The sequence below is a fragment of the Pristiophorus japonicus genome, chromosome 5 (assembly GCF_044704955.1).
Source record: "Pristiophorus japonicus isolate sPriJap1 chromosome 5, sPriJap1.hap1, whole genome shotgun sequence".
In the NCBI taxonomy this organism is placed as follows: Eukaryota; Metazoa; Chordata; class Chondrichthyes; family Pristiophoridae; genus Pristiophorus; species Pristiophorus japonicus.
In genome coordinates, this window is record NC_091981.1 from 23,292,173 (window position 1) to 23,319,924 (window position 27,752).

Here is a 27,752-nt window from a genome sequence, read left to right on the forward strand (position 1 = left end):
CCTTCCCCCTCCATCCTCCCCCCTTCTCCCCCTCCCCACCCCACCCCTTCTCTCCCCTCCCCTCCCACCCCCCTTCTCCCCCTCCCACCCCCCTTCCCCCCTCCCACCCCCCTTCTCCCCCCTCTCCCCTCCCCACCCCCCCTTCTCACTCCCACCCCTTCTCCCCTCCCACCCCCCTTCTCACTCCCACCCCTTCTCCCCCCTTCTCACTCCCACCCCTTCTCCCCTCCCACCCCCTTCTCACTCCCACCCCTTCTCCCCCTCCCACCCCCCTTCTCACTCCCACCCCTTCTCCCCCTCCCACCCCCCTTCTCCTCCTCCCACCCCTTCTCCCCCTCCTTCTCCCTTCTCCCCCTCCCACCCCCCTTCCCCCCCTGCCACCACCCTTCTCCCCCCTGCCACCACCCTGCTGCCCCTCCCCCCTCCCACCACCCTTCTCCCTTCTCCCCCTCCCACCCACCCTTCTCCCCCTCCCCTCGCTGTCAGAAACACAGACACTGACAGACAGAGAATGAGAGACACACACACAGACAGACAGAGAGATAGAGACACTGACAGAGACATACTGAGGGGGGGGGGGGGGGGGGGGCGTCCCAGCACGCTGTTGGAGGGCTCCCGGTGCTGCAGTCGGTAAGTAGAAAATGTTTTATTTATTGATTTTTTTAAATTTAAAAAAAAAGTATTAATTTTTTTTGATTGATTTATTGGTTGATTTTTTGATGTATTTATCATTTATTATTGGTGATGGCTCTTTATTTGTAAAACTGAAGTGTTTAATGTTTGTAAACTTCCCTTTAAACCCTAGCCCCACCATTCCCTACGCCTGATTTCTAACCTACGCCTGATTTTCTAAAGTGTAGACAAGGTTTTTTCGAACGTTCAAAAATCTTCACTTACTCCATTCTAAGTTAGTTTGGAGTAAGTTTTCACTGCCTAAACTTTGAAAACAGGCGTAAGTGGCCGGACACGCCCCCTTTTGAAAAATAAATTCTGTTCCAAAGTGAAACTGTTCTAACTGACTAGAACTGGAGCAAACTAAATGACGAGAATTCAAATTTCTAAGATACTCCATTCTAAATCAGTTGCTCCAAAAAAACAGGAGCAACTCAGGCCGAAACTTGGCCCCTATAAAAGGAACTCTTGTACAACAAAACCTCAAATGCACTCTGGTTAAGGGGCTCTAATTTGGGATCAATACCTTCCTATCGCCCCCACCCCCCTACAGCATTATTATGAACAACTTCAATCCCTTCTTCCATCATATCAGCCTCATATCACCACGATTATCTCAGCTCTCCCATGAAAGCTGGCACACATTCCGCAACACTGCTAACCTTCCCCTCGCTCGCTCAATCTTTGTGTAGGACAAACTGGCACACAACGTCTTCTCGAGGCTGTACAATGGAGGGGACATTCCCACTTTTAAAAACCTCACTCTCTGAGCAGAATGCCGTGGAACTCATAGGGCGATATTCTGCTCTTGCCATGGGAGATAGCAAGGTCGGTGGCATATTGCCAGTGACTGAACACCTACGCTGTTTCCGTGGCATCCCTATGAAGTAGCACACAGACACACATGCCACCCCTTCTCTGTCCCCTTAATCCTCACCCATTTTTAGCTTCTATATTCAGTTTTGCAGTTCCACCACAGCAACAGGGGGCACAGGAGGAAGATTATGATGATAAAGAGAAAGAACAAAGACACAACTACCTCATTGTGAATTATGACCATGAGGAAGACGTTGAGGAAGATGAAGATGGATGCAAGCCCTCCCAAGAGTTCCTGCACACACCTCTTGTCCTATGTTCCTCTACCCCAATCCCATCCAACTCACCCAGTCACATGCCAAGCAACAGAAGCACAGACTGCATCTCTCGTGGCAATAGGGGAGAGAATAGAGAGACCGTCGTGATGCATCTTCAAGATCGACAGCTGTCATTAGACTAACTATCCCAATGATCAGTGGGGACAGATCCCGAGCCCAGTGGAATCGACCTGCCTGGCCTCTGGACTTTCCCTCAGCGCCAAATGAAATTGCGGCGGCGATACCAGGCTCCCTATAGGTCATTGTGACATTCTCTTTTAAGCAGTTCTGACTCCAAATGATCAGGACTACCTCCTGTCCGTGGGAGCAGGGGGTAGGTTTTGTTATCCAGAAGCCATTCATTGACCTGATTTTCTTCCCGGAAGAGGTCGGGGAGGGCCAACGTTCGAAGAATGAATGCAACAACAACTTACAGCATAGCTGGCCTTGCGATATAGGATTTATACAATTGAGGGAGTAGAAGTCCTTTCTGTTGACGTAACTGAAGGTGTGTTCTGTAGGAGCCGGCAAAGCAACGAGGGCGGCATGAACTACACCCTGGACCTTGGGAAGCCAGTAACCACATAAAACTTGGCAGTCCTATTTCATTGCTGCCTAGCTGTGATGAATTCGCCAGCTTTCTTGCAAATTATGCCAGTCACCTGATCAATGCATGCCCATAGTGCAGCCTGCCTGATCGTCCATGGCTATCTGAAACAAGCTGATGGTAAAGCTAAATGCAGTGGTTACCTTCACAGCCACGGAGAGCAAATGAGGCCGCAGGTCCTTGTCCAGTAAGTTACAGAGTTGCCCGACTGTCTCTTTGATGAAGCACACTCTTACTCACATTTCCTCAGCAAGGGCTCTAACTCTATATGACCTGTGCTGCCTGTATATTGTATGGGCAAGGTAATATCTGGTGGGCTACATTCTTATATGCCACTTGACTGCTCTCTGCTCGGCCCCGTGCCGTTTATCCTCCTCTTCCATGTTAATAAGGAGTTCCATACCTACTCTCGAGAAGCCCTGACTCTGGATCGGGGGTAGCAGGGATACGAAAATATGCTGGTGGTCTGACTCAGTCAGAAGCAGTGAGTGGCAACTCCGAGTCTGTAGAGGCAGAATGGGAAAAAAATAACTGCAGAAAGTGTTTCCCAACTTCCAAAATTGCTAATGAAACTCTCCAGACTTTTTAGGCTCAGAAATTTCTCACTTCCACCGGATCCTGACAACAGTGGGGCCTTAGACTGAGAATTATAAGTTACCCGGAAGGCATTGCGAGTGTAAAAGCAGGAAACTGGCTGTAGTGTCACTGGCCCTCATAATATATGTAATTGAGCCTCGGGAGCTGGATTGCAGGAAGAACAAAAATGTGCGAGAGAACAGTTTTATGCCTGAAACCACCTTCTGTTGGATTTTCCAACCACAAAAATTCACGTGACCCGATTGTGCATGGGAATTAACCAAAAACATCTGGTGGTGTTAGCTGCGGGACAGACTTTGGACAGGATACTGAGATGACAAACTTACACTTCTTCAAATAGTGTCATTGGATCTTTTACATCCACTTGAGAAGGCAGAAGGGTCTTGGTTTAACTCATCATCCAAAATATGGCACTTTTGACAGTAAAGCGCTCCCTATACTGTGCCGGCCTACATTATATACTTAAATCCTGGAGCGGGGCTTGAACCCACGGCCTTCTGACTCAGCGGCAAGTTTGCCAATCTGACACATGGTGAGGTGGCAGTGTATTTTTAGGCTAGGGCTAAGACATGAATTATATGGAGACAGCTCATTGGGAGCAATAAGCCCAGAGTACTGTAAGTTGTACAGCTAAAAGTTCAAACAAGACAATTGCTCTGAATACCATTTAAACATCAAGAAACTGGGTATTGCATAGCAGTTTCCGTGAGGTCATAGAGATCACCGAATGTGAAAGCTGTTAAGATAACATTGGATATATCTGGAGACAAAGAGCCCAAGTTTGCACCCCCCCCCCCCCCCCCGCTTAGAACGGCACATCTTCGTGAGGTGTGCCGACTTTGAAGAAAAACCACGCCTAAAACTTACCTTGGTATTCTCCCCGCTGCTGGAACGTTGCAGGCGGAGCCAGGTCCCGGCGCTGAAAAGTGCCGGGACCTCTGCACATGCGCGCTAGAGTGTACGCGCATATGCAGTAGCTCCTCGCCCCCACAATCTCTGCAGGCTGTGTGGGAGGGGCCCGAAGCACGCCGCCCCTAGCCCTAGCCGAATGGGCTCCCTCATCAGCAGCGCGCTGCCTTATCCAGCCACACACACGTTGACCTGGGAAACCCGGCTGCTGAAGGGAGATGAGATCGGCTGGATGAAACAGGTTAAGTGTCTTTCCAGCACTGCTTGTGGGTCAGGAGGAGCAGGAGTGCTACACCTGGCCCACCAAGCTTACCTGTAACCCACCCGTGATCAGACCCCCGTAAACAGCCGACTCCCCCCACGATCGGACATGCCTCCCCCCACCCTTCTCGATGTCAGCTCCCCTCCCGATAGCGGACGCCAGCTGTGGCCTGAAGCCGCAGGCCTACCCATCCGACAGCCAGGAGTGGTGCGTCGGAGGCCAAAATCGGACAAACAACCCGCGTGGCCAGGGACGTGGAGGCCCTGCCCCACCCCACCCTGCCCGCTCGCAAGCCTCCCCGTCCAACCGGTAGCTTCCCCCCCCACCCCCCCAGGTCTCCCAATCGACGGCATCCCCCCAGCCTTTCAAATCGCCCACCAGGGCTGATGCTCCCTTCCCAGTACTGGGGACCAAAGCCAAGGGTCCCAAGCTGCAGTCTCCTGCCGCTGGTGGTCCCTCCCACCCACCAGCTGGACTGTCCATTTGGCCGGCAGCTGAGCAGGAGACGGTATAGCCTCTGCAACAGTACCCAGCTGCTAGTGTTTTTCTGCAGTAAAGCTTTGCTGAAGGTAGGACTTCTATTTTTTATTTGTTGGTTTGTTTGTTTGTTTTATTTATTGATTGATTGATTATGTGGTTCTAAATCCTTGTTTGATTTATATTCAAGTTTACTCTCTTGCTTTCGAAAGGAATTCTATAAAATAATTTGGCTGAAACTCTTACTTACAGGACTTGCTATAATGTAGTTGCTAGTTTACCAATCCATTTTTAATCTCGTTGTTTAGTGCTTTGTAAGTCTTGGTGCTAGGTGCAGGTCCTCTCAGCTTCCTTGTATTTTTTTATTTGTTTTTGGTGCTTTAAATGTACTTGCCTGCGCTAATTTCTTAGCTCACCGCAAGGTTTTTCTGTGCGGACACAAGTGGCCACATACGCTGGCCTAAGTTAGTTTGGAGTAACTTTTAGCTGTCTAAACTTGCTTAAATGGCCAAAACAGGCATAGGTGGCTGGTAATGCCCCCTTTTGGGAAAAAAACTAAACTAAAACCTAACTCACTTACACTGGCGCAAATTAAATGGGCAGAATTGCGATTTTTAAGATATTCCAAAAAAAAGCGGAGCAATTCCTGGGCAAACTTGGGCCCAAAGGATCCAAATGAAAGGGATAAACAGCAAGCTAGGAAAGTGGCAGTGGTGAAACAGTAGAGAATAAATAACTAGCTAGGGAAATAGTAATGGTGAAATAGGATACAGTAAACAGAAAAGGTAAGGAGGAGGTGGAAAGGAAGAGAGGAATAACACAGGAAAGAGAGATACAAAATAGATTTCAGGCAGGGGGGCCGAAATTCAGGTGCACCAGAAAGCTGGAGCACCTTTGAGTTTCGGAGTGGTACTTACCGCTGGAACTCCTGGTATGGTAAGTAGATCCATTTTCAGGACTTTAATTTCAAAGTCCTACAGGAAATGGATCATAATGGGGGCAGGCCTTAGATTCAAAACCAGGCTGACTGGCTGAAAATGGTCGGTCAGGGCCTCCGCCGCTGTCAATCAGGGGTGGAGTTGTGGTGACGTCACAGCGCGTGTGCATCACCACGCTCTCTCCCCTCCGTTAGAATCTCTCCCCTTTATCATTTTTTTAAAACTTTGGCCACTGGGCCACCAGGAAGGGTTTGGGCCAGGCCAGCGGCTTGGCACCCAAGAGTGGGTGCCTGACGGCCCAGCAAAGCTCGGGGGAAGTATTTTGCTGGCTGATTGGCAAGTTGGCTGGCAAAAATGTTTCCACTGCGGCTGCACACACTCTGCAGAGGATACATAGGCAGAAAAACTTGTCGAGGGCACTGCGTGGCGGATGATCAATGGATTCAGGTGAAAATCGATGGGGTTTTTTTTATTGCTCAACATTGACAATGCAACTACTTGGGCGGAATGGGGTCCAGGCCAAAAAATCCCCTTCCTGAATTTAGGTCGGGTCGGAGTGTTGACCCCAAAACGGCAGCCATTTGATTTTTAGGAATGGCCGCTGCAAACGGGCATTAATGGGTCTCTTTGAGACCCTGAATTTTGGCCCCAGGGCATTATTCCAGAAGAGGACAGGAAATTAAACAGAAGCTGGAACAGCTTGGTGAAATGAAGAAAATGCAAGTGGAGAGAAACATAGATCATAGCAATAGGAGATTCAGTGATGAAGTTCATGGAAAGTTAATTTTGTGATAAAGATGAAAAAAAAAAGAGGGCAGCCATTTATCTACTGAAGGCTGAACCTGTAGATATACAGGAGTGTGTTGTTGCGCTTGTGAAAAGAACAAATGTCAATAACAGTTGAAAGTCAATGAGATTAGGGGGAAAAAAATACTTGTAGTTTTAGGCATATTGCCTTGAAAATGAAAGACAACATTGTTATCTAGCTTACTTGGGTCAATGGTAGCTCTCACCTGAGTTGAAAGGTGCGCATTCAAGCTAAATTAGGACACAACCGCACACTCTAGTGCACTACTAAGAAAGTACTGCACTGTCTTTTAGATGACACATTAAATGGATGCTCAATCCGTCTGTTCAGATGAAATAAAAGAACCCAAGGCACTTTCTTTTTTGAAGAGCAGAGAGTTCCCCTGGCAAACTAACTGACTAACCTTCCTCCTTGAATTAATACTATCAAAGTAGATTAACTGGCCATTTATCTCATTGCTGTTTGTGGGATCTTGCTGTGCACAAAATAATTGCTACGTCGGCCTACATTGTAACAGTAACTTAACTTCAAAAGTAATTCACTACCTTTTGGTGTCAATGCCACATAAATTCAAGTTCGTTCTAGTCTTTGGTAAATGAGTTCATGAGTAGATTTTTGGGGGTCAATTAATGGTTGGCTGATTTATAAAGTCAGCAAAACTTGCTCTCTGTTCAATCAGATTGTTTCTGCACAAACTAGGTAGTACAAAAAGGCTGGACTGCTGAAAGGAGATGCATCAGAGAGACTAGCTATGAATATAACATCTTGCATGTATATACTGCCTTTAATTATGTTGAAACAATAATCAAGTGCCCCATGACTAAAGGGGCACTAAAACCAACAGATTAAACAAATTAAACTTTTAACATTAAATGGATCAAATTTAAATTTGGTTGCCGGGAGTGGTGATGCACTCCAGTCCCTCCGGCGCCCACCTCTCGCGGAAGGCCACGAGTATACCGGTGGACACGGCGTGCTCGATCTCCAGGGACACCCTGGCTCGGATGTAACCGCGGAAGAGAGGCAGGATATATTGCCTTTAACTCTTTTAGAGTCTACCTGCAAAAACATAAAACATTAAATCGTGCCACCCGACCTGGGTGACACACCAGACATTTACAAGGCCCTTTTTTTTCCTTTTTTTTTTGAGTTTTTCTTTTTTTTTGGGCACTAAAATCACAATTTTCCAGTGCCCCCTATAAAAGGGAAGGGGACACTAAAAGCACCGGCATTTAAAACAAATTAAACTTTAAAACGTAAAATCAAATTAAAATTTGGGTTGCCGGGCGTGATGATGCACTCCAGTCCCTCCGGTGCCCACCTCTCGCGGAAGGCCGCGAGTATACCGGTGGACACGGCGTGCTCGATCTCCAGGGACACCCTGGCTCGGATGTAACCGCGGAAGAGAGGCAGGATATATTGCCTTTAACTTGGATAAATGTCACCAGCTGCTTCACATTTGCATAATTAGAGATAAATGGAAGCCGAGCCAAAAGGATTAATTTAACAAGGGTCTCAAATGAAGACTGAAAGGTGGAAATGCAGGTTAGTTAAGGGACAGAATTGCTGAATGTGGGGCCTGAATGCACAGCCATAACACGAGAGACCAGAATTGGTGAAACATACGAGTTTTAGGGTAGGGCTGGATAAGATTGCAGAGATAGGGAGGGGCGAGCCGTGAAGGGATTTAAACACCAGGACGAGAATTTTAAATTGGAGATGTTGGGGGACTGGGAATATGATCAAGGTGATGGGTGAGCGGACCTGGTGCATGATGATAGGAGCAGCAGAGTTTTGGAAGAGCAACAGATGCGCCTCCATACCTCTCTTTCCTCCTCTTAGGACGCTCCTTAAAATCTACCTCTTTAACCAAGCTTTTGGTCATCTGTAATTTCGTCTTCTGTGGCTCAGTGTCAAATTTATCTGTTTTGTCTTGTATCACTTCTGTGAAGCGCCTTGGGACGTTTTGCTATGTTAAAGACACTATATAAATTGTTGTTGTCAAAGTAGGTGGTCTTTGTGATGGATAAAAATATGGGGTTGGAAGCTCAGAATTGGATTGAATAGGACACCGATGTTGCAAACAATCTGAGACAGTGGCCAGGGAGAGGGATGGTAAAGTGCCAAAGGTAGAGAGTTTGTGGTGGGGACCAAAGGCGATGGTTTCAATCTGCCCCATGTTTAACTGGAAGAAACTAGATGTTCCAGGACTGAATGTAGGACAAGCAGTCTCAGCACAGAGGTGGTGGAGGTGTGGAGAGAGAGGTGGTGGAGAGGTAAATCTGGGTATTGCCATATGTGTAAGCTGACTCCCTGTCTTCAGATGATACTGCCAAGGGCATCACGTACATGAGGAACATGGGGGTGGGGCCCAGGGTGGATCCTTGGGAAATTCCAGAGGTAACAGTGTGAGGGCGGCAAATGAAGTAATTGCTGGAGATGCTTTGGCTACGAATGGCAAGAGTGGAAATGAATGAGGGAAGTCTCATTGAGTTGGACAATGAAGGAAAGGCTTTGTAATAGAATGGTGTGACCAAAGGTTGTACAGAGATCAAGGAGGGGAAATGCACCATGGTCACAGTCACAGAGAATGTCATTTGTGACTTTGATTAGTATTATTTCAGTGTTTTTAATGAGTGGAAACCTGATTGGCGAGATTCAAAGATAAAGATGGGCATGGATTTCAGGAGAGACAACATATTCAAGGAGGCCAAAAATTGCTGGTCACGGGAATGTGGGAAGGGAGGATCTTGAGATAATCACTATCACTAGGTGGGTAGTGCTGGACAGGTTAATGGGACTCAAGGTAGACAAGTCCCCTGGTCCTGATGAAATGCATCCCAGGGTATTAAAAGAGATGGCGGAAGTTATAGCAGATGCATTCGTTATAATCTACCAAAATTCTCTGGACTCTGGGGAGGTACCAGCGGATTGGAAAGCAGCTAATGTAACGCCTCTATTTAAAACAGGGGGCAGACAAAAGGCAGGTAACTATAGGCCGGTTAGTTTAGCATTTGTAGTGGGGAAAATGTTTGAAGCTATCATTAAGGAAGAAATAGCGGGACATCGAGATAGGAAAAGTGCAATCAAGCAGACGCAACATGGATTCATGCAAGGGAAATCATGTTTAACTAATTTACTGGTGACACACCAGACATTTACAAGGCCCTTTTTTTTCCTTTTTGTGTTTTTTTTTTGTGTTTTTCTTCTTTTTTTGGGGTTTTTTTTGGGCACTAAAATCATAATTTTTCCCCAGTGCCCCCTATAAAAGGGAAGGGGACACTAAAAGCACCGGCAATTAAAACAAATTAAACTTTAAAACGTAAAATCAAATTAAAATTTGGTTGCCGGGCGTGATGATGCACTCCAGTCCCTCCGGTGCCCACCTCTCGCGGAAGGCCGCGAGCGTACCGGTGGACACCGCGTGCTCCATCTCCAAGGACATCCTGGACCGGATGTAAGAGCGGAAGAGAGGCAGGCAGTCAGGTTGAACGACCCCCTCGACCGCCCGCTGCCTGGACCGGCTGATGGCACTCTTGGCCGTGCCCAGGAGCAGTCCTACGAGGAGGCCCTTGGACCTACCCGCTCCCCTCCGCACAGGGTGCCCAAAGATCAGGAGAGTGGGACTGAAGTGCAGCCAGAATTTCAGGAGCAGCCCCTTCAAATAATGGAACAGGGGCTGCAACCTTGTGCACTCAATAAAAACATGGAACACGGACTCCTCCAGTCGGCAGAAATTACAGGCGGCCTGGGAGTCCGTGAACCGGCTTAAAAATTTGTTGCACGGCACTGCTCCGTGCACCACCCTCCAGGCCAAGTCCCCAATGAATAGTGGGAGGACCCCTGCGTAGAGTGCCCTCCATCGGGGACCCCCGCCTCCTCCGGACGGCAAGATGGTACGCCATGGCGTGTCCGGATGATGAATCCAAAAAGTTAGTTTGCAGGTGCAGCTGGTAATCAGAAAGGCGAATGGAATGTTGGCCTTCATTGCGAGAGGGATGGAGTACAAAAGCAGGGAGGTCCTGCTGCAACTGCACAGGGTATTGGTGAGGCCGCACCTGGAATACTGCGTGCAGTTTTGGTCACCTTATTTAAGGAAGGATATACTAGCTTTGGAGGGGGTACAGAGACGATTCACTAGGCTGATTCCAGAGATGAGGGGGTTACCTTATGATGATAGATTGAATAGACTGGGTCTTTACTCGTTGGAGTTCAGAAGGATGAGGGGTGATCTTATAGAAACATTTAAAATAATGAAAGGGATAGACAAGATAGAGGCAGGGAGGTTGCTTCCACTGGTCGGGGAGACTAGAACTAGGGGGCACAGCCTCAAAATACAGGGGAGCCAATTTAAAACCGAGTTGAGAAGGAATTTCTTCTCCCAGAGGGTTGTGAATCTGTGGAATTCTCTGCCCAAGGAAGCAGTTGAGGCTAGCTCATTGAATGTATTCAAATCACAGATAGATAGATTTTTAACCAATAAGGGAATTAAGGGTTATGAGGAGCGGGCGGGTAAGTGGAGCCGAGTCCACGGCCAGATCAGCCATGATCTTGTTGAATGGCGGAGCAGGCTCGAGGGTCTAGATGGCCTAACTCCTGTTCCTAATTCTTATGTTCTTGTGTATGAGGAAAGGGATGTTAGAGACGGGGTGGTAGTTTACAAGGGTAGATGGTAAAGGTGTTTTTTATAATGTGGAGCGTGATGACAGCTTTGAAAGCAAGGGGAGGGAACTATTTACAACGTCAGCTGGCATGGGTGCCAGGAAGGGAAGTTCGGCTGTCAGGAGCTTAGTGGGAATAGGATTAAGGGAGCAGGAGGTGGAACTCTTGGATAAGATGAGCTTGGAGAGGGGGGAAGACAAGGGAGAAACTAGAGAAGGATACAGGATCAGAGATTTGGGGGGGGAGGGGGGTTGGCGGGGAGGAAGAAGCGAGAGAGAGAGCGAGAGAGGAGATCTGGCTTGTTGGGAAAGGGAAATAATGGTGAAGGGGGGAGCAGAAGAGCCATCTGAAGAGTTTGTCTCAATCTTAGTGAGAAAGAAGTCAATGAGCTCCTCTCACTTCTCGGCGGTAAGGGTGGAAGAGGCAGGGGAGAGGGGTTTAAGGAGACAATTGTTAGTGGAGAAAAGAAGCTGCAGGTTATATTTGCTCTCCATGGGGATTCCAGAGTAGTGGGTAGTTGTGACACAGAACAGTGATGCCTGATAGTGCTTGATGTAGTCCAGCAGTTCTGGTGATGGATAATCAAATCAGTTGTGTATCATATACATTTAAATCTGCACCCTTTGGACTTGAGTGAGCAAAGCTGTGGGCTATACCATGGGGAATAGGGATGGGAGATATGTTACATAAGTTGTCAGTTGGAGAAGTATTGTGGCAAAGGAAAGGCTAAAAAGTAGGCAAGTGGAAGTTTGAAAGTGAAGTTTTAAGTGACTGGAGAAGAGATTTTTCCAGGGCCGACACGGAAGGAAGTGGGCTTGAAAGTGAATAGGGAGATGTGGCTTGATGGAGTGGTTGGCGTTGGTCTTATCTGTGATTGAGACCATGGGAGTAGAGAGGCTACATAAGATGGCAAAGTCGAGGAGGAAAGTTTAAATGGAGGGACAGGTTTAGGGAAGACAAGGGGGCAGTGATATCAAAGCAGAGAGGGCAATGCGAGTTGAAATGGAGTTTAACGGATGTGGGTGCGTTTAGCGCAGTGGTTATGTCACTGGACATTAGTTCACATCCCACCATGACAGCTTGAGAATTTGAATTCAGTTTAAACAAAAAAATAATAATCTAGAATTAAAAAGCTGTGCCCAATAAAGATGATCTTGAAAGTATTGGATTGTTGTAAAAACCAACTGGGTCTGTATTGTCCTTTAGGGATGGAAACCTGCCATCTGGTATGGCCTATGAATCACTTCAGTCCCACACCAACCTGGTTGACTCTCAAGTAACCTAAAAGCTACTAAGTTGTGCGACACAATGCCAGCCTTGCTAGCGACACCCACAGCCTGAGAATGAATATAAAGATACATGTTAAAAGGGACATATAAAATGATATAGCCTCACTTAAATTGATTGACAAACACGTGCAAGATAGCATTAATGATAGGAGGATGCTGCAGATCACCAGAGCGATAAGGTCGGTAATAACATTATACACGATAAAGTACTTACCATCTAACAGCTAATTATCTCTGCAAAGTGTACATACCAGCTTGATTTTAGCACTCACTTGTGAATAGTTGCTAACCAAACTGCTTATACTGGAACATCTACTTGGCGGTTTCCAAAGATGTGATGGAGAGTGAGACAGACCGAAAGACCTCCTTTTTAAAAAAAAAAACACATGCAGTTATTTTATATTTATTACTTGACTCAAAGTTTATGTTTAATACAACCCAGAAGCCCCCCCCCCGACCCACTTCCACCATTCAGGGTTCAGTACACCTGGTCTGATGTACTGCCACCAAATTTAGACTGGGTCCCTTTTGAGGGCCAAGACGCAGAAATTCCCAGCACTGCCAGGCCCCACCCATTCTTACCCAGCTGGCATTGTAAGGTTAAGTCACAGACTCCTTACAAGGGCAATGGAAATTCTAATTGATCCAGGTCCCAGCCTAATTTCCAATGTAATCCTAATAAAGTTACCGCAGGAGTGTGCCAGAAGGGTCAGCCCCAATATATTTAATTAATATACTATTATATAAGTAAACATCTGACAACATTGAAAATAAGAATGTGTATAATTGATTTACGATGGGGTGGATAGTATAATTTATTACATTATTTGTATAGTGTAAATACTTATTCCAGAATTAAACTTTCGAAAGCCTCTCAGAAGAGGTTTAGAAGTCTTGAAATTGAAGAGGAAGAAATGTTGATAAATAAGAATATGTTGCAATTAGGATTCTAAAACTATTTTATACAGAATGTAAATATTGCTAAACAAAAATCATCAGACTACTCCAAAGAGAAAAGTGTTGCACTGTGTCATTTTTGGTTGCCTGTCTCTGCCCCTGCCTCAGCTTATCTCCTGCTGAAACCCTCAGCCATGCTTTTGTTACCTTCAGACTTGACTATTCCAATGCTTTCCTGGCTGGCCTCCCACCTTCTACCCTTCATAAACTTGAGTTCATGCAAAACTCTGCTACCGGTATCCAAACTCGCACCAAGTCCCGTTCACCCATCAACCCTGCGCTCACCGTCTTAGATTGCCCACGGTTCACAAATGCTTCAATTTAAAAATTCTCATCCTCGTGTTCAAATCCATCCATGGCCTCGCCCCTCCCTATCTCTGTAATCTCCTCCATTTCTATAACCCTCAGAGAACTTTGTGTTACTCCAACTCTGGCCACTTATGCATTCCCCACTCCTTGCCTTCAACTATTCAAGCACTAAACTCTTAATTCCCTCCCTAAACCTCAATGCATTTCTACCTCTGTATACCTCCCTCTAACAAACAACCGTTCACCACTACTCTCTGCTTTCTGTCCCTTCGCTAATTTTGTATCCATGTGCCCCTCCCCCTTTAATCCTATGGGCAATTTTGGCAACAGGTCTATTTTGTGGTACTTTATCAAATGCCTTTTGAAAGTCCATATGCACATCAACCGTACTACCCTCACCTATCCTCTCCGTTACTTCATCAAAGAACTAAATCAAGTTTGTCAGACACAGCAACTCATCCAAGAGCATGTCATGTGAACCATCCTTCCCATCCCCATTCATCAACAGTCCGGCAATCCTTATTACCACCATCCAGTTACCTTCCTTCAGTCCAGCCTAATGGGTCTTGTTCATTTCACCCCAACTATTAGCACCAACACCCAATCCAGAAAAATAAATTCTATTCGATATGTGTACAATAGTTAACAGGAATAATTAAGAGTCACCCTTGTGCAAGCCCTTAGTGTCTGTCTTGTGTGTTTACAAATTGTGCCCTCAGCTTGGGATGTGGAAGGATGCACAGCTTTCACCGAGAACTCTTCAGATGGCTGTGGTGGATAACCTCGAGCAGCTCTGGGCCTTGACGACCCGGCTGCAGATTGCTGCATCACTACGTTGGCCGGGACAGCCTGCCAGAGTGGATAGCGTGGAGCAGGCATGCGGTCATCCGGAGAGAATACGGCAGTTGCATTTCCCCTGGAGCTACGGCCAATCTCTTGGAACTGTGCCTCAGAACTGCCAATGCCTCGGCGCGAGAACAGAGTGCAAGAGTGATGTAACCCTCTGGAAGCCCCTGACGACACTGCAAGGAGGGGAGAGGTCTAACATGTGGCAGATGCATGCTGGACACAAGGGGGTAGACATTGCTATGCCTTTCACACATTTTCCAGGTCCCAAACCGGCGCCACAAAATCAAATGCTGCAACATGCCGCTCAGTGTCAGAATGGGGCAAGGAAATACACGCAATGCTAGATTGGTTTAGGCACTCAAGAGTTGTCCCCGGCAATCACCTGCAACAAATACAGGCATCATGTTGCATAGAACGTACAGCACAGAAACAGGCTATTTGGCCCAATTGGTCTGTGCTGGTGCTTATGTTTCACACAAGCCTCCTCCTACCCCTATCAGCAGATCCTTCTATTCCTTTCTCCCTCATGAACTAATTTAGCTTCCCCTTAATGGCATCTATGCTGTAATATATAGCTCTACCTAGTGGGGTACTGTGGTAATGCAGCCATTGCTGTTTACAATAAAAAGGAATGCAGCCATATTGTAAGAGTGTGTTTGTGATGTTGTAAGGAAGATATAACAGTAACACGTTCCACATTCTAACCTCTCTCGGTAAAGAATTTCTCCTGAATTCCTCATTGGATTTATTAGCGACTATCTTATATTTATGACCCCTGGCTTTGCCCACAAATGGAAACACCTTGGCCTCAATTTCTCCCCTCCCCCTTCACTCCCACAGGCAGGAGGGGGTTGGGGGGTTTAAAATATCAGGATCAAGCAACCCAATCCCACTCCCGTCCCGTTAAATTTTAAAGTGTAGAAATTAGGCCACTGACGAGGCTCCCGCAAAATGCAGACGGGAGCCTAATTAACATACCGAAGTCTAGGCCTGACCATCATCAGCGCCGTGACTTAAACCAAACAGTAAACGAGGGAGAGTCCCGAGTTGTGGGATTCCTGGCAGCTGCTGCTTCAGATCAAGGCAAGTGGTTCTTTTAGCACTCTTTGTGGGCCAAGAGGAGCAGGTGTGCTTCCCCTGCCCCTGTCCCCTCCATGGCCCTCAAGGAACCCTCCGGCCTCCTCCAGCCCCGATCGCCATCCTCCCCGTAGCCCTCCCGATCATGGCTCGGAGCTGCTATGGGTCGCCATTCGTTCCCTACCGTCAGTGGTTATTACCTGCCCGCCGGCCAGGCTGTCAATTTGATTGGCATACTATAGGGATGCCTCCCGCATAGCAGCCAATGAGCCCCTGCCAGTAAGATCGGCAGGATCTCCTTGTCCCTGGCCTTGCCGGGTTTTCCCTGCATCTACCCTGCCTCCCCATAAATATCAGGGCACTTCTCTATGCCTATCCTATCAAACCACTTCGTCATTTTAAAAACCTCTATCGGGTCACCCCCCAGCTGCTCTTTTCTAGAGAAAAGAGCCCCAGCCTGTTCAGTTTTTGCTGATAGTTATAATCTCTCAGTTCTGGTACCATTCTTATCAATCTTTTTTGCACCCTCTCCACTGCCGGTCCATCCATTTTGTAATATGAAGACCTGAACTGTTTGCAGTACTCCATGTGGTCTAACCAAGATTCTATATAAGTTTAACATAACTTCACTGCTTTTCAATTTTTATCCCTCTAGAATTGAATTCCAGTGCTTGTTTACATTGTTTATGGACTTGTTAACTTACCTCACATTTAATGATGTGAATCTGTGCTCAAACTAAAACTGAACTGAACTGAACCAAAAGAACTCATCCCACCAGAAAACCACTTGCGCGCACACACACACACACACACACACACACACACACACACACACACACACACACACAATAATTGCTTTCCATTTATTTCTCACCCAAGTGATCAACCTATAGTGCTTTTATTTAAAGATTGATTACTAACTTTGCCACTTCAACGAGGTGATTTCCCCCAGTGGCTTCTAAAGAACTAGAGGAAGATGGTTGTTCCTCATCCTGGGGATCACCACTGACTAGAAACTTAACTGGACCAGCCATATAAATACTGAGGCAACATGATCTTATTGAATGGCAGAGCAGGCTTGAGGGACCAGATTGCCTACTCCTGCCCCTATTTCTTATGTTCTTATAAGAGCAGGTCAGAGGCTGGGTATTCTGTGGTGAGTGTCTCACCTCCTGACTCCCCACCATCTACAAGGCACAAGTCAGGAGCATGATGGAATACTCTCCACTTGCCTGGATGGGTGCAGCTCCAACAACACTCAAGAAGCTCGACACCATTCAGGACAGAGCAGCCCGCTTAATTGGCAGCCCATCCACCACCTTAAACATTCACTTCCTCCACCACCGGCACACCGTGGCTGCAGTGTGTACCATCTACAAGCTGCACTGCAGCAACTTCCAAACCCGCGATCTCTACAACCTCGAAGGACAACCGCAGCAGGCACATGGGAACACCACCACCTCCAAGTTCCCCTCCAAGTCACACACCATCCTGACTTGGAAGTATATCGCCCTCCCTTCATCGTTGCTGGGTCAAAATCCTGGAACTCCCTCCCCAACAGTACTGTGGGAGTACATTCACCACACGGACTGCAGCGGTTCAAGGTGGCTCACCACCACCTTCACGAGGGCAGTTAGGGATGGGCAATAAATGCTGGCCTTGCCAGCGATGCCCACATCCCATGAACTAATATAAAAAAAATGCTGGGACCCCAATGACTATCGTGGCTGGTGACTTCTGGGTGTTCCCTGCTGCCGACTGCTCCACCTCAGCTACTGCTCGAGCTGTCTGGCCCAGCTAACTTGCTGGCACCATGGCAAGCAAGTTAGCTGGGCTCCCCCTGCTGCTCCCCTACTCTAGCCCATTAAAATCAGGGTGAATGATTCACAGCGCATTGTTAGATAAGTGAAAAATTGAGGTTAGGGATGCGAACCAACTTCAGAAAATTCTTGGTCAGTGTCTTCCACTTGCCAGTTTGGAATTGATAGCTTTCTAAAAACCCTTCAGCAATTTGATCACTCAGTTTACTGCTGATTATTCGTTCCTTAGTGTTACATACACAATGAATCAAACTGTTTCTGATCTGCTAATCTTTAGTCAATTGGATATTTGAGGATCAATGCATTTTCAGCTGTAAAGCCTTTCAAAAGAATTATGTATTATTATATATATATTATATATATCACACACACAGGTTGAACCTCCTTTATCCAGAACCACCCCTCATCCAGAATCATTCCCAGCCACCAAGTGGTGCATGTGCAGAATTCCGACATGAACAAATTGAAGTCCTTCCTCTCTGCCGACTCCCACAATCGCTGGCCTGACCCTGCGATCCACTGCCACCACTCCCCCTCACGATCTCTCTGCCGCACTCACAACCCCAAGCCACCCAGCCCCGATATTATCTTGCTCAGTACCTGTACCATCCAATTTAAGGTGACCACCCCTCGTCCAGAAAAATCCCTTATCCAAAAGAGGCCAGGTCCTGAGGGTTCCAGATATAATATGTATTATACCTATATAATATGTATAATTGAAGTGTTTTCTGCAGCAATTTACTGTATATTTACAATTGAATACATTTATTTGCTACAATGGGAAAACAAAATCACAGAACAATATGTAACACTTAGAGGTAATTCATATAAAGTACTTCTCAATTTAGCATTCCTCTTTCATAATTACTGAAATTGTTTCCCCATACTGCAGAAAGTGTTTGATTTAATGGGAAGGAAATAGAACTTCCACACCGAGTAGTATCTAGATCACTATGCAGCACGACATAAACACATACAAAAAAAGCACTAACGGCCTAAAGACATTTTTGAAATTGTGCTCTTTATTCTAGACCTTACAGGCTATATAGAAGTAGCTAAAAGCAAAGGATCCTCGAGGCCAGCATAAAATATATTATCCTTATTCATGCTTTTCTCAGCCTTAGACTCAAATTCTTCAACACTCCTCTTGTGGCCTCCTATACTCCTCCCTCCATAACTTATCTAAAACTACCACATTGTGTCCCACTTCACTTCCGGATTGATAATCTTTGTCTCCCTGCCTCCCAAGGAGCTGAATATTAAGGGGTAGAAATTGCCCTCCGCCGGAAGCAGGGCGCACCTACCGTTTTTGAAGTGTTCTATCCGGCGAAATTCAGCTCCTCGGGGGTTTTTTTCCCAGTGGGGCGAAAGTGGATCATCATGGGGGCAGAAGTGGGAGCGGCACGGAGTGGCCATCACTTACAGGGCGGGACTGAGAGGCCGCAGCCGTCAGTCATCAGCGCTTTGCTGATGACATCATCGCGCTGGCACATCACAAAGTCTCTCCCCTTCAGTTAAAGGGGAGAGCAGCTGCAAACTCTGCATTCATTTTAGTTCGGTCCACTGGGCCACCAGGGAGGGTTTCGGCCGGGCCAGCGATCTGGCATCCTAAGAGGGGATGCCAGGCTGCATGTTGGTGGCCCGGCCGAACCCAGGGGCATAATTGTCAGGCCGACAAAAAAAATAAATAACATGGCGGCCGTGGCAGTGCACCCTCCCCTTTAAGAGTGTGCACCTACAGAATAAGCTGTCGGGGGCACCGGCCGGTGGCGGGGCCACTTCTGCGGGGCAATTTCGGTAGGACAATTTCGCGAGGGGGTCCCCGGCAGACGGTATGGGGTCGATACGTGCATGCCGTTCTGCTCTTGAGGAAGGGCAATTTACAAAATGACGGCCCCTCTCCGCTTTCCAGCGGTCAGAGGCCTTATCGGAAGGGGCAATTTCGGCCCCTAAATCTCTCTATAGCTTAACCCACCTGGCCTCTACAACTTTCTTCATCCTTATGTCCCTTTCCACATCTTTGGCTCTTTGGCTTGCTGTACACTCCTTCTTCCCACCAATAGCTCTCCACCTTTAAGAACCTTCTTAAAATCCATCTCTTTGACCAAACTTTGTCACTGCTCCTAATTCTACTACAATCGCTAGGCTCCCATTTGTTTTTATCCCCAATAGGACACTTTTTATGTTAAAGGTACTGTATAAATGTCAGTTGTTACTTAGAACTAAAAGTTGCCATTAGGTCCTAAAATACCTATAAATAGACATCAAGCAGTCTCACAGAATCTAATTACATTTTAACTTTCCAATTAATTCTGTAGGTATTTACAAGTTATACCATTCCAAAGTATGCATTTGGTGCTGGTTCACCTTTATTGATCACTACGAGAAGTAACCACTCTTTAGCCCTCCCCGACCAAATAAGTCAATTGTGTTGGTACATGGCCCCATGTATATTGCTGACCCGCCAAGAAGCTATTCTTTATTTGTGAACTATGCAATGTGAGGAAGTGCCAAATCATCCATTGGTACTTAACAAAAATCCATCACTCTCAGTCGTGAAAATTTCTAGTGACCCAGCATCCACACCCATATAGGAAGCATGTTCCATATTTCCACTACCTTTTGTGCGAAGAGGTGTGCCTGATTTTACACTGGATTTTTAAATGGTCAAGCTCTAATGTAAGGATTATGCTCCCTTGTTCTGGATTCCCTCACCAAAGGAAATAGTTTCTCTGCATCTACCCTGTCGAATCTCTCTATCATTTCAAACACCTCGATTAGAGCACCCCTCAGCCTTCTAAACTGAAGCATTCAGTCCTTACGTAATGTTGACACATATACACTCTGTGGTGACTGCAGTGTAAAATGTCTCTACATATAGTAGCTGGAATTATCAAATTAATAACTAATAATCTTTCTAGAAAATAGCAATGCTATTTACTGGACTAATGCATTCTGTAATACATAGGGCTATTTGATACATTACACTCAGTGTGCTCAATTTCAGTTAATAAACCATTAATTATCCAACCAAATGCAAATAAGTGTAAATTACCGTGCAAATGTTGGCCAAGAAGCATCCAAATCGTGCCCTCTAGAAGCCAAGTCAAACTGCAATTCATTCAGTTCATAGAGGTGATTGATGATGTCAGAACCAAGATGAGATTTCAGCAATGGGCTTCGTGCATAGTACCAGTCACTTTAAAAATTGGAAAAGAGCAGCAAAATTACAAAACAAGGTTTGTAACACAAAAAAAAGCCTTTCACAAACTGTTGTGGAGATGCTTAAAATACTAGCACTAAATGATTCTTGGTACCCTAGGTTACCAAGAAGATAAAATCAACAATACATACTGATAATTCATCCAGGTCACTTCCATAGCGTTACCAAAGTACAGATGGATTACTTGCTTTGAAATTAAACTAGTCCTTGCTTTATTTGCTTTCACAGAGCAAAACTGTACACAAATTCTAATCATATAAATCATAGAATCGTGGAATGATATAGCTCCGATGGAGGCCATTCAGACCATCGTGCCCGTGCCAGCTCTTTGAATAAGCTACCTAATTGGTCCTATTCCCCTGTCCTTTTCGCATAGCCTTGCAAATTTTCCCCCTTCAAGTATTCATCCAATTCCCTTTTGAAAGTTATTATTGAATCTACTCCTATCAACCTTTCAGGCCGTGCAATGCAGATCATAACAACTCGCTGCATAATTTTTAAAAATCAGCGCTCCTAAATGGGGGTGCATAAAACACAAGACATATAGAAGTTCATTAAAAAAAGTTACGCAGAAGCTGAAAGGATTACATATCCACAAGGCTCGTGGAAATATAGGAAACATAGGAACAGGAGAAGGCCATTCTGCTCCTTGTGCCTGTTCCACCATTCAATCCCATCATGGCTGATTGTAGCTCAATTCTGTATGCTCTAAAGTCTTTGTTCCATATCCCTTGATACCCTGACCGTACAAAAATCCATCAATCTTAGTCTTAAAAAATTCAATTGACCCAGCATCCACATCCATTTGAGTAGAGTTCCAGATTTCCACTATCCTTTATGTGAAAAGTACTTCCTGATTTCATTCCTAAATGCCCTTGCTCTAATTGTATGATTGTGCCCCATTGTTCTGGATTTCCCCACCAGAGGAAACTGTTTCTCAGTACAGTATCTATCTTATCAGATCCTTTTATCATTTTAAACACCTTGATTAGATTGCCCCTCAGCCTATTAAACTTAAGGGACCTGTCCTCATAATTTTACCCTCTAAGCTCCAGCCTGTCAATTTGGCCAGCTGTCAGGCAGGAGTCTACAAGAGATTATTTAAATATGGCCCTGTCGTTAAGATCGGCAGGACCTCCTGTCCCGGGTCTTGCTGGGTTCTTCCCACGCTACTGCGCTCTCCCTCACCCTCCACAACTCCCCTATGTCTCCGATGATAGATTCCAGTAACTTACCACAGCTGCTGATAAACTGACCGTCTGGTTTCTCCCTCCCTCCCTTCTTAAATAATGAGTGATATTTGCAATGTTCTAATCCAAAGGCACAAATCCTAAATCTAAAGTGCTTTGGAAAGTTATGACAAATGCATCTGCATTTTTCTCATCAATTTATTTTAATACACTGGGGTAGAAACCATCAGGTCCTGAAGATTTGTATATTGGATGTCTGCTCCATTACCACTACAAAAACAAATTGTGTTAATTCCATTAAGTACCTCTCCTTGACTTATTTTTAGGTTCCCTTATACCGCTGGTATTGTGTTCTCTTCCGCCACTGTGAAAACGGATACAAAGTACTCACTTAACAAGTGAGCGAGATGGGGTACATTCTAATATCCCCAAAGAATTAAAAGAAAGTTATTGATACTTCAGTTGATATTTGTCACTATTTCGGAAATACTGGAGAAGTACCCCTACACTGCAGAATACCAGATGGGATTAGTGAAGGTTTCAGTAACTAAACGTATTTTCATTAGAAAGAAACTGAAGGGAGATGTAGTACATGCTGATAAAATAATGAATAGATAAGGTTGAAGTAAATAAGCTTATCTATTTTTTTTAATGCACTGGGGTACAAACTATCAGGCTAATCAGCTTTAACTAGAAAAATGCGTACAGGACAGGAAGGTTGGAACAAGGTTAGAGATTAGAATTTTTTAAAAACTTTTGGTTCAAGTAGAATAATGGATGTGGAACAGACTCCCACAAAAGGTTTTGGGTTTTTAAATCTGGTTTTTGCCTCTCCCAGGAGATCACATGGCTCCGGTTGGGGTAGAGTGTAGAATGTTTTGGTGTAAGGGGTGTCGCGGTTGTGTGGGGTGGACTGGGTGCTCTTTACCTTTCCGCTATTGTTCATTGTTCATAGGTTAACCTTCAGGGCTGCTGACCTGAGGGCCGTGCGGCTCTTTGTCGGCCGGCGCGGACACGATGGGCCGAAATGGCCTCCTTCTGCGCTGTAAATTTCTATCTTTCTTCTATGTTTCTAAAACAGAGTTCATTTAGGGTCAGCTGGCACCTTCAAAAACCGCTGGGTTGTTGAGAAGGGAGAATGAGGTTTAAACTAATGTTAGCAGCACTCCTTATTTGTATTGCCCCAGGAAATTAGTGGTATTGTTCAAGTAGATGGTGTGGGAGAGGAATCCATAATAGTCATATTTGGACTCTGGATGGAATAGGGCTGATTGTCTGAATGTCCATTTCATGCTATGGATTTTAAAATATATTATATATATATATATATATTATATATATATATATATACACACACACACACTGTCACTTAGTGCACAACATTGCATCCAATAACCTTCAACAACTTTGAACAGTTAAAATATGTTGCAGCAATAAAATCTTTGATTTAGTGAGGGAATAAATAATTTCAAGACAACACATATAGCACATTTCCAATTCCCCAAATTTTCAAGGAGTAACAGAACACAAGAACAAAAGTTATTTGCTTTTCTGTGAGCAAGGGCAGTTAATTTGGACATGACCATGGACAGCTCCGGTACTGGTCCTGGTAAACAGAAGCCGAGCAGTATATCAGAGAACTGGAAACAGTACAATGGCATTGGCAGGGAGAGAGGGGTGCAGGGACAGAGAACTACAGTTTCAGTGGGTGTTGTACACACCATTGTGTGACTTACTGAACATCAACAGTCAGAATGTACCACTTAGTTTTTCTGCCAATGTGCCCCCTCCCTTTCCCTGAAGTCATCAATTCCATCCTGATGTACGGTGCCCTCCAGTATCTCACCCAATTGGCCATTTTTCAGGTGTGAGCCTAGACAGTGAGTGGTGGCAAGCTATTCAACTGCAGTGGGCGTTACAGCCAAGTCTGTAGATGCCCAACATCCACTCATGCACTTCCAACAAGGGACACTGAATAATGAGGAGGAGCCGGAATGGTGACTGATTTCCCCCTCCCTAACCCAGTGCACTGTAATGCCCCTCACACTGCCCAGGTGGAGTCCAGCTCACTGCACACAGTGAGATCCTACCAAGGACTGACTCAAAGTGTTAGCCAGATCAACTAATGATCCACAGTTCAGATATTTAATCAAATCTGCCTCAAATTATAAAACTAGATGAAACAATACCTGAACCATTATAAATTGCAGCTGCCGTATAATTCACCAATATATACCCAACAAAACTCAATATAAATTGATTAGGATAAACTTTCAATTGACAATAGTTTAAACTTCAACTAAAGGGCATAGAATAAAGCCCACACCGTAACAAGCTTCAATATGTTGCAACACCTTAATTATCCGCAAAAGCATTAATAAATCACTCTTTTGTGGTGTACCTTGAACAACTCAAACATCTGCATCTTACCTAGTGACTTTTACATTCATTAAGCATTGCTGAAATGTATCAGCCAGGCGCTGGTGGACTAAGGAATACCGAATAAATGCTCGTCCTTTACCAAGGGAGGTTTTCAGCTTAAAAAAAAAGAAAACATCATTTAATTCAAGGAATTTATCATGCCCAGATAAAAACTGTCTCACACTGAGTGGCATAACAATACAATCATTGTTGTTTAGTAGTAACAACTTTGAAGTACTTATGTTTGCATGTAAACATATGATAGGAAAGTTGCGAATCGGCCCAATGTACCAGAAGATTATGCACCATCCTCCCAACCACTAGCAATACTAACTCTAGGTGAGGGCAAAAAAAGAAAAAAAAACAAGTGCCTGATTTCAGAAAAAAATCCTCGCTCCCAACTCCCTAAGAGAATCAATCAAACTTCAGGAGACCATGACTACTCATCAGAACATAAGAAATAGGAGCAGGAGTAGGACATATAGCCCCTCGAGCCTGCTCCGCCATTTAATACGATCGTAGCTGATCGGATCATGGACTCAGCTCCACTTCCCTGCCCGCTCCCCATAACCCCTTATCAGTTAAGAAACGGTCTATCTCTATCACCTAATGTATTTAAAGTCTCTTCTCTCTAACCCCACCCCCAATATACTTAGGAATATAAGATTATACATCACTGGAAAATTCCTCTAATGAGCTCTTCACAAAGATCATAGTCTTCTAACCCAATTTATCTTCTGATATCCCTCAATAGTCCTCTCTGTCAAAAATGTATCTATCATGCTCTTGAAATTTATAAGCTCCTCTGCTTCCAATGCCTTCCTGACTCAGCTATTCTGCATGTTCGTCGCCCTCTGTGTGTAAAAATTGTATCTAAACTGTGCACTCATCCATTCGCTAAGTCCCCTTGTCCTAATGCCAGTGTTAACATGGAACTTTACTCTTGGGATCCAGCTTATCACGTTCCATTAGAATCGCAAATAAGATCATCTCTAAACCACCAATTTGTCAATATAAACATTGCTAATGCCATTAGTTATTCCTCATAGCAGAGATGTAAACAGGCCATTTTACCTGCGCTCAGCAAGTGTACACAGCTGGTGAGGACAAGGCCAGTCTCCTAAACTTATTCCGAGCCTGCATCCACATCCAACCATTCTAGACAGCAGTTGGGAGATCACCAGGAACCCATCTCACAATCCCATACAACTCAGCTCAGTGCACCCATCAACCATGAGGTCCCAACACCAACCAATAGTCACTAGTATTCAGGATTCCTCCCCAATCCTAAATGACAACAACTTGTATTTATATAGCGCCTTTAACATAGTAAATCATCCCAAGGTGCTTCACAGGAGTGCTAGAAGACAAAACAAATAAATCTGACATCGAGCCACACAAGAAGAAATTACGGCAGATGACCAAAAGCTTGGTCAAAGTAGGTTTTAAGAAGCGTCTTAAAGGAGGAAAGAGAGTTGGAGAGGTTTAGGGAGTTCCAGAGCTTAGGGCCCAGGCAGCTGAAGGCACGGCCACCAATGATTGAGCGATTATAATCAGGGATGCTCAGGAGGGCAGAATTTGAGGGGGGTTTTGAGGCTGGAGGTGATTACAGAGATACGGAGGGGCGAGGGCATGGAGGGATTTGTAAACAAGGATGAGAATTTTGAAATCGAGGCATTGCTTAGCCCCAGAAATAACCCCAGAACTCGGGGCCCAAGGCCAAATAAGCTGTCTCGACCTGCACTGAGTCCTGTACAAGCAGTCTGATGCGGTGATATATTCCTTCCACCATGCATTCAGGATGTGCAGTAACTCCATAAACTATGTATGCCAATGTGCACATATAAGATGTGAGATTGTGCACCTGAATATACCATGACATCATAAAATATCTATGTAGATGTACCCTTAACCATACAGTAGCTTCATAAAATCTATTTAACACCTATATGAATGATAGCTTCCTATCGTATATGAGTGTGCATTTCAAAATTGGGAATGTACATTCTTGAACTCTCAATAAATAAAACCAATGGGGGAACAATGGTCATCCATTGTCACATAAGGAAATGTAGTCACATGGATAGAACAATGACTAAGGAACAGAGTAGAGTAAAATAGATGGTTTTTTTGGATTGGCTGAGTGTGGGTCATGTAAGGCCTCAGTTCTGTGCTAGGACTTATTTTGTTTTCCATTTATATGGTTAGCTTGTGAGCATAAGAGGAAAGGTACTGAAGTGTGCCGATGATACCAAATTAAAAGAAATGGAAAAATGTGAGGAAGAAAACTGCAAGACAGACAGACAAGTTAGTAGAGTGGGCAAATAGATGACTGCTTCAGTTCAATGCAGAGAAATGTGAAGCAGTACATTTTGGGAAAAATACTGAAAAAAATTATACGTAAATGATAAAGACACTTAACAGAGTGGAAGAACCGAGTTCGAGGAATGCAAATACATGAATCTTTACATTTTTATGTTCTTATTCATCCATTTTTCAAAAGTTTGAAAACAAGGGCTTCCCTGCATAAAAGTTACACGTTAAAAAAAATTCTGAGCAAAATACACACTAATAAAGCTTAAACTGTAGCGGGGGGAACCATCAGAAGCATCGCTCTAAAATATTCAAGCAAGCTCTCAACTACTTTCCAGAAAGAACTAGAAAAAAAACTCGGATTTGCAATCCAGAACAAGAAGTTTGAAACAAATGAGCATAGTACCCATAAGTGAATATTGGTCCTCTGGAGAACTCCAACTCCTTACCTCTGGGATAGACTTCACAAAGCGAATTCCATCATTAGCTCCTTTCACCTTAGCTAAACAATTGCAGAAATAATCCCAGTAGTCTTTCCTGCTGCCAAGAAAAGACGTTTTTTCCTTCTGGTCAAACTTTAACAAAAAGTATAAATAGAAAGTGTGAAAAACAAACTGTACATATACTACACACACCACTGCTTAAAAGGAAGAAAACCTAAGTTTCAGTACAAAGTCTATCCCTTCACAGTCGCTTATCCAGCCATGTTATTGCAATCATGGTCACCTACCCAGTCCCTGTTTTTATTGTAATAAATCTCACCTCCCAGATTCTGTTTTTATTATAATCACTTTCACCTACCCAGCACCCGTTTTTATTATAATAAATCTCATCTCCTCAGCCCTGGATTTATTATAATGTTTATTACCTACTGTAACATTTAGACTTCTGTTTATCGTGGAACTTCCAGAAACACAGATGCCATTTGGAAGTGTCCAGTCACGATGCTCTAGTCATCATGTGATGGGAGGCTGGCTTGAACGACCAGCTGGTCTTTTCCTACACATCAATTTCATATATGTCTTTATTAATAGAGAGTTTAGAAGAATGGAGTTTAGAAGAATGAGAGGGGATCTCATAGAAACATACAAAGTTCTGATGGAATTGGACAGGTTAGAGGCAGGAAGAATGTTTCTGATGCTGGGGAAGTCCAGAACCAGGGGGTCACAGTCTAAGGATAAGGGGTAAGACATTTAGGATTGAGATGAGGAGAAACTTCTTCACTCAGAGTTGTTAACC

The 27,752-nt window shown here is 44.9% G+C and overlaps 1 protein-coding gene across 2 annotated transcripts in view; it reads right to left on the reverse strand.

Moving 5' to 3' along the window:
* Window positions 1-27,752, reverse strand: part of fyco1a (FYVE and coiled-coil domain autophagy adaptor 1a) — a 234,289-nt gene that overhangs the window by 200,271 nt on the left and 6,266 nt on the right. For both annotated transcript variants that reach the window (XM_070880401.1, XM_070880402.1), the window contains exons 5-8: window positions 26,963-27,088; window positions 24,210-24,316; window positions 20,422-20,565; window positions 12,627-12,720 (exon numbers count right to left, since the gene is read on the reverse strand). In XM_070880401.1, the coding sequence (XP_070736502.1) occupies window positions 12,627-12,720; window positions 20,422-20,565; window positions 24,210-24,316; window positions 26,963-27,088 (471 nt within the window). The remainder of the gene's footprint in view (window positions 1-12,626; window positions 12,721-20,421; window positions 20,566-24,209; window positions 24,317-26,962; window positions 27,089-27,752) is intronic.